At 46.0% G+C, this 13,805-nt stretch overlaps 1 protein-coding gene across 6 annotated transcripts in view; it reads left to right on the top strand.

The window, feature by feature from the left end:
- LOC121566650 (BCAS3 microtubule associated cell migration factor-like) overlaps positions 1-13,805 on the top strand; it is a 268,998-nt gene that overhangs the window by 51,003 nt on the left and 204,190 nt on the right. For all 6 annotated transcript variants that reach the window (XM_045213788.1, XM_045213787.1, XM_045213789.1 and 3 more), the window contains exon 14: positions 10,938-11,071. In XM_045213788.1, the coding sequence (XP_045069723.1) occupies positions 10,938-11,071 (134 nt within the window). The remainder of the gene's footprint in view (positions 1-10,937; positions 11,072-13,805) is intronic.

The raw sequence follows: 13,805 nt of genomic DNA, 5'->3' as shown, positions 1-13,805 counted from the left end.
CAATAAATTAGTAAAAAATAAATTAGGGTGGGGGGTGCAGCTCAATGTTAGGAAGATGTTCTTAATGTTTTGCACACTCAGTGTATATGAAAATCTAATTTTTTACAGCACTGGGCCTTTAAAGGGATACTTCAGGATTTGGGCAATTAAGCCCTTTATCTACTTCCCCAGAGCCGGATGAACTCGTGGATACCATTTTTATGCCTCTGCGTGCAGTTTGAAGGAAGTTGCTAACTAGCGTTAGCGCAATTGCTAAATGGAAGTCTTTTAACTGCTAGTATGCTAGCAGATACCATAGACTTCCAGTCATTGCATTAATGCTAGTTAGCATTTGCTCACTAACCTACCTCTAACTAATTTCATACTGGATACGGAGACATAAAAGTGTTAACCATGAATTCATTTGACATTGCCAAAATCCCAAAGTATCCCTTTAAGGAGAGAGAGACAGAGAGTGTGTGTGTGTGTGTGTGTGTGTTCAGTTTTACCCAGTGCCGTGGATGCTTCCTGTCCTCACTCTACACCAAATGATTTTGCACTGGCATCTTCCCCCCTTTATGGATTGTTCCCCCCGGAAATAAAGGCACTACACAGTGCCGTGTGTGTGTGTGTGTGTGTGTGTGTGTGTGTGTGTGTGTGTGGAGGAGCAGCTAATAAAGTAGCTGCTGAGTGATGGTGCTTACTGTGACCTCCAGTCTCTGGTAGGAATCCTTCACATACCGCTGGCCTCTGCTTCTGACCAGACTAGAATGCACCTCCCAGGAAAAAGGCTCACATTTACAACACACACACTTTTTTTGTAACACACATTCACCACCTTTATACATTTAGTTAATGTATACCTTTATACACATACACACCCTCAATCATTTGCTTACAAACACATAGACTAACCATTGCACCCATTGACAATGTGTGTGACAATAAATCCCCAACACACACACTTGTACAGATGATGTATTACGTCTTCACATGCACTCGAGTCACAGATACACTCACGCTCACACAAAGCGCGCCATCACTCTGACACGGCACACACAGTAATCACCCACACATACATAGCGTGCTCTCCAAGCAGGTAAGTACCACATTTAATCTAGAAGGATTGTTACTTGGAGGTTTAGCAGAGCTGCTGTTGGGCAATTACAGAACAACTCTTCCCCCTCATCAAGTCCTCTCTCCCTGGCCAGTATGACATGTCCAATCTGTAGGGGGCGCCCTTGGTTCACCATGACTACCCAGAGTTGACTCAGTCGACCTTTGGCCTATTTGTGTGTTTGTGTGTGTGCCTGTGTGTTTGTGTGTATTTGTTAGTGTGGCTGCGTGTTTGTGTGTGTGGAGCCGAATTGACCAGGAGCAGGGGTGCCACCGCTCTGGCCAACAGCACAGCGACCGGCCGGCAACCGTGATCACTTTTTGTCATACTGTCAAGTGTAACACACTGAATATACACAGTGGCTGCGTCCCAATTGTCCACTTCACACACAACCCCCCCCCCCATCACCACATGTGTGCGTTGCCACCTCATTTATGCCTTCCCAAATCTGAAAGACCCTAAGTGTTTTGAAATATGACGTTGTCGGGGCACCCCGAAAAGTAAAAGTACCTGCAAGAGCCATGTTTCTTTCTCTTTTTTTCCCTTAATGAGGTCAGGGTGTGTGTGTGTGTGTGAGTGTGTGTGTGTGTGTGTGTATGCGCGGAGTAGCTGCATAGTCCTCCCCACTTCCATGCTGTAATTTTGGAGCCTTTCATCATTAAGCCTCATGATCAAAACAACTACCACATTGGTCTCTAAAGCCGACTGCTTTAGAGTATCAGACAGCGAGGGGAGCCTCTTGGTCTTGATTGGCCTGCAATCCCGGGTGACTCGCAGTCTCAGCTTGCCCTGAATTAACTGCACAGAGAGCGAGCGAAAGGAAGAGAGTAGATAATAAAGACAAATCTCTCTACCCTAGGGCCTTCAGTACCATGGCTCCTTCTAACAGTGGTCAAGTCAACCCCAAAAACCACCAGAGCCAGTATGAAACAATGCTATGACTCGACAGCTCAGTGACTGGTCCTGGAAAGCCCAACAAGTCCTACCCAAGAAGCATGACGCAACAAACCCCATAGAACTGCTTGTGTATGTTGGAGTGACTACAGAGACAGCAGAGTGGTTATAGGGTGACTGGTCTGGCACCCTGTCCTGGCTGTGTGGCGTTCAGAGGTTCTATTCCTAGTTGGGTAATTAGAGGATAGGATGCTTCTCTGTTGAAGGCAGTTGTGAAGCTACACACACACACACACACCCTTTAACAGCTGTAAGCGGTTTTATTCACCTCCCTCCTCTCCTTCACCCTTTCACTACAGCCTGTCTCTCCTTCACCTCTTACCCCTCGCACTTCACATCATCTTGACTTGATTATTAGCTGAGAAGCCCAAGGTCAAAGTGACATTAATGTTTTAATGGTAGGGCCTGTGAAACTGTGTGTGTGGAGGGTGGTTTGATTAAAGTGTGATGGCGTCAGTAAGGCTGTGTGCAGTGTATGATTGGGTGGTTGGACAGGAGAGACTCTCTCTCTCTCTCTCTCTCTCTTTCTTGCTGTCTGTAATTCTTCTCAATCACACCACTGATAAGAATCTTGGAATCTGTTCCTCCATGGAAGATTAGTTCAGCGCTGCTCGCTCATTTACAGGAACTCAACCTCACAACCGCTCTTAAAGAGACACACACACACACACAACGACACACACTGAACCTAAACATAATGTTACTGTTCTACAAACCTTATTCGCTCGCCTAACTAACCTCACACCTCTTAAATATCTACAAAGCCTTGGTAAACGAGGCTAGAACTCATGTCCAGCCACACCGCCATAGCCCAGTAAAGCACAGCCCATGTTTACTAACACTGCATCATGATGAATAGCCTGGTGAGTTGAGGATAGAAACATGGAAAGTGCCATGCAGCTGTGTGTCATGAAGAAGAGTCACTGTGGTGTCATAACTCCTTACAACTCATTGATGTGTGAGAGAGAGTCGGGCCTTCACCCCAACACCCATCTAACCCACACCACACAGGCTGAACACGAGGGAAACACCCCAAAGGAGACAGCCTCCACACCCCCAGCCCACTCATTTAGCCTGCAACGAGCTGTGTCTTCACACACACGCTAGCAATTAGCAATCCCCTCGTGGATGTATCTTCGTGTTATGTGAATTGGTGCTTTCACTTTATTTTCAGTTGCCTTTTTGACCACTCTCATTTAGCAAGATCCACAGCTGTGTGTGGGTGCATGCTTGTGTGTGCCATCCATATCTGTATTTGTGCTTTTTAGCACCATGTCACACAGTTCTCAGAATCCCTTGTGATTCTGTAGGGCTGTCCGTCCACCATGGACCAATCACAGAGGATTAAACCCCCATGGGGTCAGCCAGTCGCTGGTGCCCTTTCCTGCCCCCCCCACACACACCTGCCCACGACACGCCCAAGGAATCATGGCTTTAGTAAAGCGCCACTGTCCTTCTGGCTGCATGAGCTCCATGTCATAATGGAATTAGGTAAAGCTGATGATTTTTCCTGCAGCGAGCTCTTTTATAATCTTTATAATTCTCTTCCTTTCGCTCTCTCTCTATCAATCTTGCTTTCTGTTTCTCTCTCTCCGTCACGCTCACTCACTTTCTCTTTACTTTTCCCTCTGCCTCTCTCATTTACATCCCTCACTCTCAGTTTTGAGCTGTTAAAATCTCCCAGGGTAATGATTTTGTATATTCTAGAGATCTGTTGTGGAATTCCCACTGTGACTGTCTACCGTCTGTCCAACTGCAGCCAGCCTGCTAGCAAACTATTGTGCTTTCAGCTTTTGGCTCATGAAAAAAATAATGTCGCACACTCCTTCCTGGGTCAGTTTTGTTTAGAAGAGGTCGTCTACAGTACTGTAATGAAAGGCTACGGAAATTGGATACATAGCTGTAACAATTAATTGTCCTCTGCTCTCGCGTACAGAGTGCATGTAGTATGTGTGTACGGTGTGCTGTGTGTGTGTGTGTGTGTGTGTGTGTGTGTGGTATGTGTACAGTGTAGTCTTAAGTGCCTGATGAATTTGCAGAGCTAACAGACCTATGCTAGGCCTCCCCTTATGGCCGGTTGGACGTCGGCCTTGCTGACGCTCTCCTACTGTTTGTCCAAGACGCTGTAAAGCCACCGCTGCCTGCCTGTGGATGTTTTTATGGTGTTTCCATACTAGGTGGTAAAAAGCAGCGGCACCATCTTGGGAAGTCAGGACCTCAGACCTGGGCTGTAAAACCACAAGGAGATCAGAGGAAAGGGGGAGAGAGAGAGGAGGAAGAGAGAAATAGAGATAGGGAGAGGAGAGAGGGCTGGCTAGGCCAAAGACAGACCGACCGACCGTGCTCAAGGTCTCAGTGGAAACTTCAGACCACGCCCCCACTCCAAATCCCCAAACCCCCCATCCCACACAGTCCAGACACCTCGGGCTCTGCTGTTGAGTCATCCACATCCCACACACACGGCAACACGCAACGCTGTGTGTAAGTTTTTATAGTGTGGGGCGGGTTCTGATCTGTTCCTCTAAATTGGGGCTTTATGTTTCACAGAATTGAAGTCCACTTTGTAGACATACTGTATTTGGTACTGTGTTCACAAGATCCATTAAACACACAAACAAATTGTTCAAAGAGCCTCTCCTTGTACCTCCCCTCCAAACCCCCTTCCGTCACCGGCAGGCACCACAGAGCAGCGTGAAATCTTATCTGCGGCGGCGAATGTTTGAGGGGATTCATTAGTTAACAGAAACACTCTGAGAAATAAAAGACAACATTTAAATGGGGGTTAGAGATTACAACCCACTGTCTGTTTTCAGAGAAACGGATTAAAGCTTTTCATCAGTCCTCTCTCTCCCTCCCTCACTCCACAGTCCCTCTCTCTCTTTATCTGCAGATTGTGCTCGGAGTCTGACCAATTTGTTTGGGGGCTTTTAAACATGACAACAAAAGGCTGCTGTTATAGCCTGGCCTCTAAGCTGCTGGGAGAATGTGTTTTATCTGTATGCCTGTTATGACCGAAACCCAGACAGAGGCAGGAATAAAATAACAAGGTGTGTCCCAAATGACACCCTATTCCCTTTATAGTGCACTACTTTTGACCAGGGCCCATAGGGTTATTAATGCAGCATGAAGTGAGGTTTAGTCATGATTGATTTAGGAATGTTTTGTGTTTGCGGTAGAAAGAAGGAGCTAACTTCTTCATTTCGGCCAGGGAAGGGAAGTACAAAGATGTAAATGTTCCATATGCTGACGATGGATTTAGAATGTTTGAATTTGCAGTACATTCAGCACATTGACTAACAGAAGGCGCTAACTTCTCTTCATTTGTGGAGGAATATAAGCGTTCCATAATAGTGCCGATGGATTTAGTTTGAGTTCTCTTAGTTGAACAGGGTGGACATAAAGTACTGTATAAGGATTCAGCTCAAATGGCACCCTATTCCCTATATAGTGCACTACTTTTGACCAGGGCCCATTGGGACGTAGACTAACTCCAACATCTCACTTCTGCCCCCGCCACGCTTCATGAACTTGACTGCGGGCAGCACACTCCTCCCTCTGTAAGTGAGTCGGCATGACTTGAAAGGGGCAGGTTTCACCTTGTAAAGAACAGAAAGAAAGAGTCAACCATCTTAATATTAAGCTAATTGCTGCCTGTTGGCGATGGTTAGTCAGCCATTTTCAATCTATTAATATCTGAGAGCGAGGGAGAGCTGCTCAGCTCACTGGTGGTCTGGCTGTGAAGCAGATAGAAAAACACTCCTCAGTTTCACTCCACTGTAGATCAAATGAACCATAATAACTTGTTTCCTCCATCTCTCTCTCCCTCCATCTCTCCCTCCCTCCTTCGCCCCTCAGTTGGATTGTGGATGTGGTTTATGGAGTTAAGAGTGTTGGAGAAACCAGTCCAAGCCAGAGCGGCCGCAGCAGTGTAGCACTGTGCCATGCTCTATTCTGCTCTGGTCTGCTCTACTCTGGTCTGGTCTGGTCTGCTCTACTCTGGTCTGGTCTGCTCTACTCTGGTCTGGTCTGCTCTACTCTGGTCTGGTCTGGTCTGCTCTACTCTGCTCTGGTCTGGTCTGCTCTACTCTGGTCTGGTCTGCTCTACTCTGGTCTGGTCTGCTCTACTCTGGTCTGGTCTGCTCTACTCTGGTCTGCTCTACTCTGCTCTGGTCTGCTCTACTCTGGTCTGGTCTGCTCTACTCTGGTCTGGTCTGCTCTACTCTGGTCTGGGGCTCTATGGCACAGTGCTACACTCTATGGGTGCATCTCAAATGGCACCCTATTACCTATATAGTGTACCTTTATTTAACCAGGAAAATACCCTTAAGGTTAGAAACCACTTTTGCCAGGGGGACCTTGCAAGAGGTTGGCAGGAAGTAGTCAGCGGGTACATACAATACGAGCACAATACAATAGCTACATTAAAAACAATCACAATGGTCAACAACATTATCTTCTATCAGAGTTTTAAACTCAGCAAGCGATACCCTCTCCTCCCCTTTTAAAGTAATTTCCCAAAATTATATTTTTCCCATTTCATTCCCAGGGCTCTGGTCAAAAGTATTGCACTACGTTGGGAATAGGGTGCAATTTGGGACACAGCCCATGTCCCTTTCTGGTACCCAACAGAAATAAAGCTACTTACCTGACCACATAATACTGTGAGGAATCGGCAGTGGTGGTGGTGAGAGCCAAGGCTAAGCCAGGGTATGTTCCTCCTCCCTCCACCTTGCCCGTCGGCTTGATGGAATCTGCACTGGTCTTCCCAGTGGCCAGTGGTCAGGGAGGGCATTGACAGCGTTTCAGAGGGTAGTGTGTACAGCCCAGTACATCACTGGGGCCAAGCTTCCTGCCATCCAGGACCTCTATACCAGGCGGTGTCAGAGGAAGGCCCTAAAAATTGTCAGACTGCAGCCACCCTAGTCATAGACTGTTCTCTCTGCTACCGCATGGCAAGCGGCACCGGAGTGCCAAGTCTAGGTCCAAAAGGCTTCTTAACAGCTTCTACCCCCAAGCCATAAGACTCCTGAACAGCTAATCAAATGGCTACCCGGACTATTTGCACCCCCCTCTTTTACGCTGCTGCTAATCTCTGTTTATTATCTATGCATAGTCACTTTAACTCTACCTACATGTACATATTACCTCTGCACATTCACTCTGTACCGGTATCCCCTGTATATAGCCTCGCTAATGTTATTTTACTGCTGCTCTTTAATAATTTTTATTTTTTACTTATCTATTTTTTACCTAACACTTATTTTTCTTAAAACTGCATTGTTGGTTAAGGGCTTGTAAGTAAGCATTTCATTGTTTCACTTTTGTATTCGGCGCATGTGACAAATAACATTTTAATTTGATTTGGAGACACTTTCAGCCAATCCCTCAATCCCTTTTTTCCTTCATCCCACTATCCCTTCATCCCTCAATCCAGCTTTAGTGTGATTCATAGCCCATTCGCAATGCTAGGCCCTGTGCCACTCACTACAACATGAACAGCAACAGGCTCAGTGAAAGAGTTCATTAAAAAAAGGGCCCACTTGACTTTATGATGGAATTGAACAGGTTAAGCTTCAGAAGATTTCACTTTTTGCCTGTAAAACATTAACAACTTATTGACCGCATGGTGACCCATTGGGTGAGTGTTAGCCTCCCACCCCCCTCCACCCCTTATCCTGGTTATCTTGATGTGAGGGAGAGAGGGAAGGAGAGAGAGAGAGGTAGAGACAGCGAGAGAAAGAAATGTAGGGAGGAATGTAGGCAGGCTAGCCTCAGGACCCAGTGAGCTCTGGCCGGTCTGGTCTGAGTGTGCAGCTTTGATGTCAGTCTGTCATGCCGGGGCCCACTTTAGTTTTTACTGCGCCCCTGTGTGTTTTCCACCACTATCATAAACACCTCGAAAAGCCCAGCATGGACGCAGCCGAACGAGACCGCCATACACATGGACACACGGGCACACAGTACACACATACAGTACACTGACAAACCCGCACACAGTCATTAACTGACACACCACACACATACTGTATACACACTTAGTCACACACAAATACAGTACACAGAGAAACGCGCACATACACACACTGCCTGGCAGTCTCTCATCACCAGCCCCACCGCCAGCCCTGAAGACAAAGACTCCGTATGATGCATGTTGTGCTCATTTGCTCAGAAGTGTATGCGTCTCCTACACCAGAGCTGACCGGACCCGATTCCCCAGTGTCCTCTTAACTTTTTCTAACTCCACATGGTTAGAATTTGACATTTCCCTGTTTTCAAAGGTTCTGGAGCCAAGTGTTGTTAATTAGAGAGGGGACTAGTTTTGTTGCGGCCCTTTGTGCTGCCAAGTGGGAGACCTCATCACTGGCTGCCCTCCCTCCGTCTCCCTCCTCTCTCCTCATCTGCTTTTGTCCAGAAAGAAAAGTCCCAGCCACTTTGGAAATGAAACATCCTTGCACTATTAATGGGATTGAGCAGATGTTTTCTGTTTATACGTTTTGAGACGTGACAAAGGCTGCAGCAAAACATGACAAGGAGAAGTTTTGGGGCACAGGCCTTCTTTCCAACGAAGAGAGAGGGAGAGCGAAAGGGAGAGAGATGATATTTATGTAAATTATTTTATCACCGGCTTGCTCATTCACTCGCAGTCTGGCAGCGGCCCTTCACGCAGACTCACGTCTCACATGTGGCAAATTAGAGGTTCTCTCGCCGACCAGTCGGTTTGGGTGTTTGTGTGTGTGCCAGGAAAGCCAGCCCGTTTTCATACAAATCGTTGTAAATAACACTGATGCCTCAGAGAATGAAGAGGTTGAGGTGTTATAAATAGGACGTGTCAAACAGAGCTCCAACAGCGTCAGGTTTCCAGCTGCAGCGGGCGGCTCTCACACCGCCGACCAGGAACGCTGCTTTTTAATTTGGGCTTCCCGCGGCCTAACCGTCTGACGCCTCTCGGCGAGGGCCTGGATTTCAACAAGGCCACAAAAGCCCCAACCCTGGGCGCTTCCACTCCGGCCGGGTGCCTTTTTGGAGTACAGAGTGTACCATCAGCAAGAAGTCATGTCCTGGCCAGCCTCGCCAAGCCTCATCTGTCAAAGCCCGTGGCGAGCCAGGGAGGGAAGGAGGGAGGGAGACGTGCTGGGCGGCTTGGGCCATGGAGGGAGAAGAAGAAAGAAAGGAGGGAGAATAGGGTGGCTGGGAGAGGGAGAGAGGAAGCTCCCAGATAAACAGAGCGCAGCGCCTTAACTCCTAATCACCCTGCGCTTCCGTTTCCAGACTCTATAATTAGAAGGGCCCTTCTTTTCCATGTATTCCCAGTTGACGCAAATGGTTCTTGTGGCTTGGCACCTCATTTGGGGCGTGGGTTTAGTTTATGGCCAGGGCCCTGAGCTTCCAGCTTTGGTTTGGTCTTCACTTCTGATACAGCATGAATAGCTAAACCGCCGTCTAATGCCTGGCCTGCTCTGTTTCTCTTCTCTTCTTTAAAAAAAAATGTCCTTCCAATATCCCCCTCTTTGACTCCTTCTTTTCGGCTCCCTCCATCACACTTACTCTACGTCCCTTCTTCTCCTCGCCTCTTTACCTCACCCTATTACATGGCTACTGTTGGATAAAGGTGGAAACTGGGTGCATCCTAAATGGCACCCTATTTCCTGGGCCCTAGTCAGTTGGGCACTATAAAGGAAATAGGATGCCATTTGGGAAGCAATCTGTGAGGTCTAAAAGCAGTGTGTGTGAGCTCATCTAGCCTACACACCTTTTTCTTCTTCATCCCTCTTGCATGTGTCGCTGGATTATTTTAATCTCGTGCCATTCCATCCTCCTCTTTTACATTTGACATGCCACCCAATAAAGATTGCCCGCTAATTACAAACTTATTGCAACCACCACAGAAAAGATCCAGCGAAGGAAAATCACTAATTATTCTCCTGTCAAATTATGGCTGTGAGGCTTCGGGTTCGGAGGCTTCGAAGTAAAAAATTCGGCACCATTTCTCGGATCACACACTTTTCAGTTTGAGCTAAAGGGCTAACGTTTTGAGTTATTGCACTTTTTATGTTTTTGGTAGAAATATAAAGATTCTGTCCTGGGCTGCCTGTGATCTGGGTTTAGATCTGGTTTGTTCTGGTGTGGTTTGTTGAGTGTGTTGTTTACAGTAAAGGCCTATACTTTCTGCAGTTTAACAAACTTCAAATAAAACTGCTAGAAATGAATGGGCCTGTCATCGGAGGTTACATACGAGCTGGGCTGTGGTCGTGTGTTATGACGGACATACACACACACACACACACACACACTCCTCCCAGTCCCTAGAAAGAATACATAGTTATAAGGCTATGGTTGCGACTGGAGAACAAATTATGATGTGGGGGATAAGGAAGCGTTTTACGACAGTGACAAACGATAGCTGGTCTGTTTTAATAGGGTGGTTTGTTTGTGTACCGGCATGGTGGGGCTGATAGGTCCAACTTTGAAGGGCTTGTCGGGTTCTGCACGGTTCAAAGGTTTTATTAACAGCTAAATACGTCTGCCCAGTTTTTGACTGAAATTTCTCTATTGCTCTACAGTGAATGAAATAGTCGTTTTTTGGTACTGGTTTGTATGCACACTAATGTGCACTAATAAATATAAAATACTGACATTTGTAATTTCTACAGTACATTTAATCTCTTTATTGGCCAGTACACTACTGGTCTGGATAATATTCTGAAATATTTCATACGGGGTTTAGAGTTTATATTTATTACTGTTGGAAATAAAACAGTTTTGCGCAATATACTAAATCCTCCTGAATAACTCTTGGATATGAAGAATAGGGCTCTACCAATGGTTATGTATTACAGTGTGTGTGTGTGTGTGTGTGTTAATGTCCATGTTGTCTCTCTGTCTCCAGGTATGCTGCTGGTGACTGCAGACACCCTGGGCCATGACTTCCATGTGTTCCAGGTCCTTACACACCCCTGGGCCTCCAACCAGTCTGCTGTCCACCACCTCTACACACTGCACCGCGGCGAGACTGAGGCCAAGGTAATACACACACCTACAGTGGCTTGCGAAAGTATTCACCCCCTTGGCATTTTTCCTATTTTGTTGCCTTACAACCTGGAATTAAAATTGATTTTTTGGGGGTTTGTATCATTTGATTTACACAACATGCCTACCACTTTGAAGATGCAAAATATTTTTTATTGTGATACAAACAAGAAATAAGACCAAAAAAAACAGAGAACTTGAGCATGCATAAGTATTCTTGGGGTCAGTGGGGAAAAAAAGTATTTAGTCAGCCACCAATTGTGCAAGTTCTCCCACTTAAAAAGATGAGAGGCCTGTAATTTTCATCATAGGTACACGTCAACTATGACAGACAAATTGAGAAAAAAAATTCCAGAAAATCACATTGTAGGATTTTTAATGAATTTATTTGCAAATTATGGTGGAAAATAAGTATTTGGTCACCTACAAACAAGCAAGATTTCTGGCTCTCACAGACCTGTAACTTCTTCTTTAAGAGGCTCCTCTGTCCTCCACTCGTTACCTGTATTAATGGCACCTGTTTGAACTTGTTATCAGTATAAAAGACACCTGTCCACAACCTCAAACAGTCACACTCCAAACTCCACTATGGCCAAGACCAAAGAGCTGTCAAAGGACACCAGAAACAACATTGTAGACCTGCACCAGGCTGGGAAGACTGAATCTGCAATAGGTAAGCAGCTTGGTTTGAAGAAATCAACTGTGGGAGCAATTATTAGGAAATGGAAGACATACAAGACCACTGATAATCTCCCTCGATCTGGGGCTCCACGCAAGATCTCACCCCGTGGGGTCAAAATGATCACAAGAACGGTGAGCAAAAATCCCAGAACCACACGGGGGACCTAGTGAATGACCTGCAGAGAGCTGGGACCAAAGTAACAAAGCTTACCATCAGTAACACACTACGCCGCCAGGGACTCAAATCCTGCAGTGCCAGACGTGTCCCCCTGCTTAAGCCAGTACATGTCCAGGCCCGTCTGAAGTTTGCTAGAGTGCATTTGGATGATCCAGAAGAGGATTGGGAGAATGTCATATGGTCAGATGAAACCAAAATAGAACTTTATGGTAAAAACTCAACTCGTCGTGTTTGGAGGACAAAGAATGCTGAGTTGCATCCAAAGAACACCATACCTACTGTGAAGCATGGGGGTGGAAACATCATGCTTTGGGGCTGTTTTTCTGCAAAGAGACCAGGACGACTGATCCGTGTAAAGGAAATAATGAATGGGGCCATGTATCGTGAGATTTTGAGTGAAAACCTCCTTCCATCAGCAAGGGCATTGAAGATGAAACGTGGCTGGGTCTTTCAGCATGACAATGATCCCAAACACACCGCCCGGCAACGAAGGAGTGGCTTCGTAAGAAGCATTTCAAGGTCCTGGAGTGGCCTAGCCAGTCTCCAGATCTCAACCCCATAGAAAATCTTTGGAGGGAGTTGAAAGTCCGTGTTGCCCAGCAACAGCCCCAAAACATCACTGCTCTAGAGGAGATCTGCATGGAGGAATGGGCCAAAATACCAGCAACAGTGTGTGAAAACCTTGTGAAGACTTACAGAAAACGTTTGAGCTGTGTCATTGCCAACAAAGGGTATATAACAAAGTGTTGAGAAACTTTTGTTATTGACCAAATACTTATTTTCCACCATAATTTGCAAATAAATTCATTAAAAATCCTACAATGTGATTTTCTGGATTTTTTTCTTCTCATTTTGTCTGTCATAGTTGACGTGTACCAATGATGAAAATTACAGGCCTCTCATCTTTTTAAGTGGGAGAACTTGCACAATTGGTGGCTGACTAAATACTTTTTTCCCCCACTGTATGTCTCTATAAACTTTGCCCATTCTTCAAGGCAAAACTGCTCCAGCAACTTCAAGTTGGATGGGTTCCGCTGGTGTACAGCAATCTTTAAGTCATACCACAGACTCTCAATTGGATTGAGGTCTGGGCTTTGACTAGGCCATTCCAAGACATTTAAATGTTTCCCCTTAAACTACTCGAGTGTTGCTTTAGCAGTATGCTTAGGGTCATTGTCCTGCTGGAAGGTGAACCTCCCTCCCAGTCTCAAATCTCTGGAAGACTGAAACAGGTTTCCCTCAAGAATTTCCCTGTATTTAGCGCCATCCATCATTCCTTCATTTCTGACCAGTTTCCCAGTCCCTGCCGATGAAAAACATCCCCACAGCATGATGCTGCCACCACCATGCTTCACTGTGGGGATGGTGTTCTCGGGGTGATGAGAGGTGTTGGGTTTGCGCCAGACATAGCGTTTTCCTTGATGGCCAGAAAGCTCAATTTTAGTCTCATCTGACCAGAGTACCTTCTTCCATATGTTTGGGGAGTCTCCCACATGGCTTTTGGCGAACACCAAACATGTTTGCTTATTTTTTTCTTTAACCAATGGCTTTTTTCTGGCCACTCTTCCATAAAGCCCAGCTCTGTGGAGTGTATGGCTTAAAGTGGTCCTATAGACAGATACTCCAATCTCCGCTGTGGAGCTTTGCAGCTCCTTCAGGGTTATCTTTGGTCTCTTTGTTGCTTCTCTGATTAATGCTCTCCTTGCCTGGTCCGTGAGTTTTGGTGGGCGGCTCTCTCTTGGCAGGTTTGTTGTGGTGCCATATTCTTTCACATTTTTAAATAATGGATTTAATGGTGCTCCGTGGGATGTTCAAAGTTTCAGATATTTTTTTATAACCCAACCCTGATCTGTACTTCTCCACAACATT

The sequence above is a fragment of the Coregonus clupeaformis genome, chromosome 5 (genome assembly GCF_020615455.1).
Source record: "Coregonus clupeaformis isolate EN_2021a chromosome 5, ASM2061545v1, whole genome shotgun sequence".
In the NCBI taxonomy this organism is placed as follows: domain Eukaryota; kingdom Metazoa; phylum Chordata; class Actinopteri; order Salmoniformes; family Salmonidae; genus Coregonus; species Coregonus clupeaformis.
The sequence above is the reverse complement of the archived record's forward strand: the minus strand, read 5'-3'. Positions and strand labels throughout refer to the sequence as shown.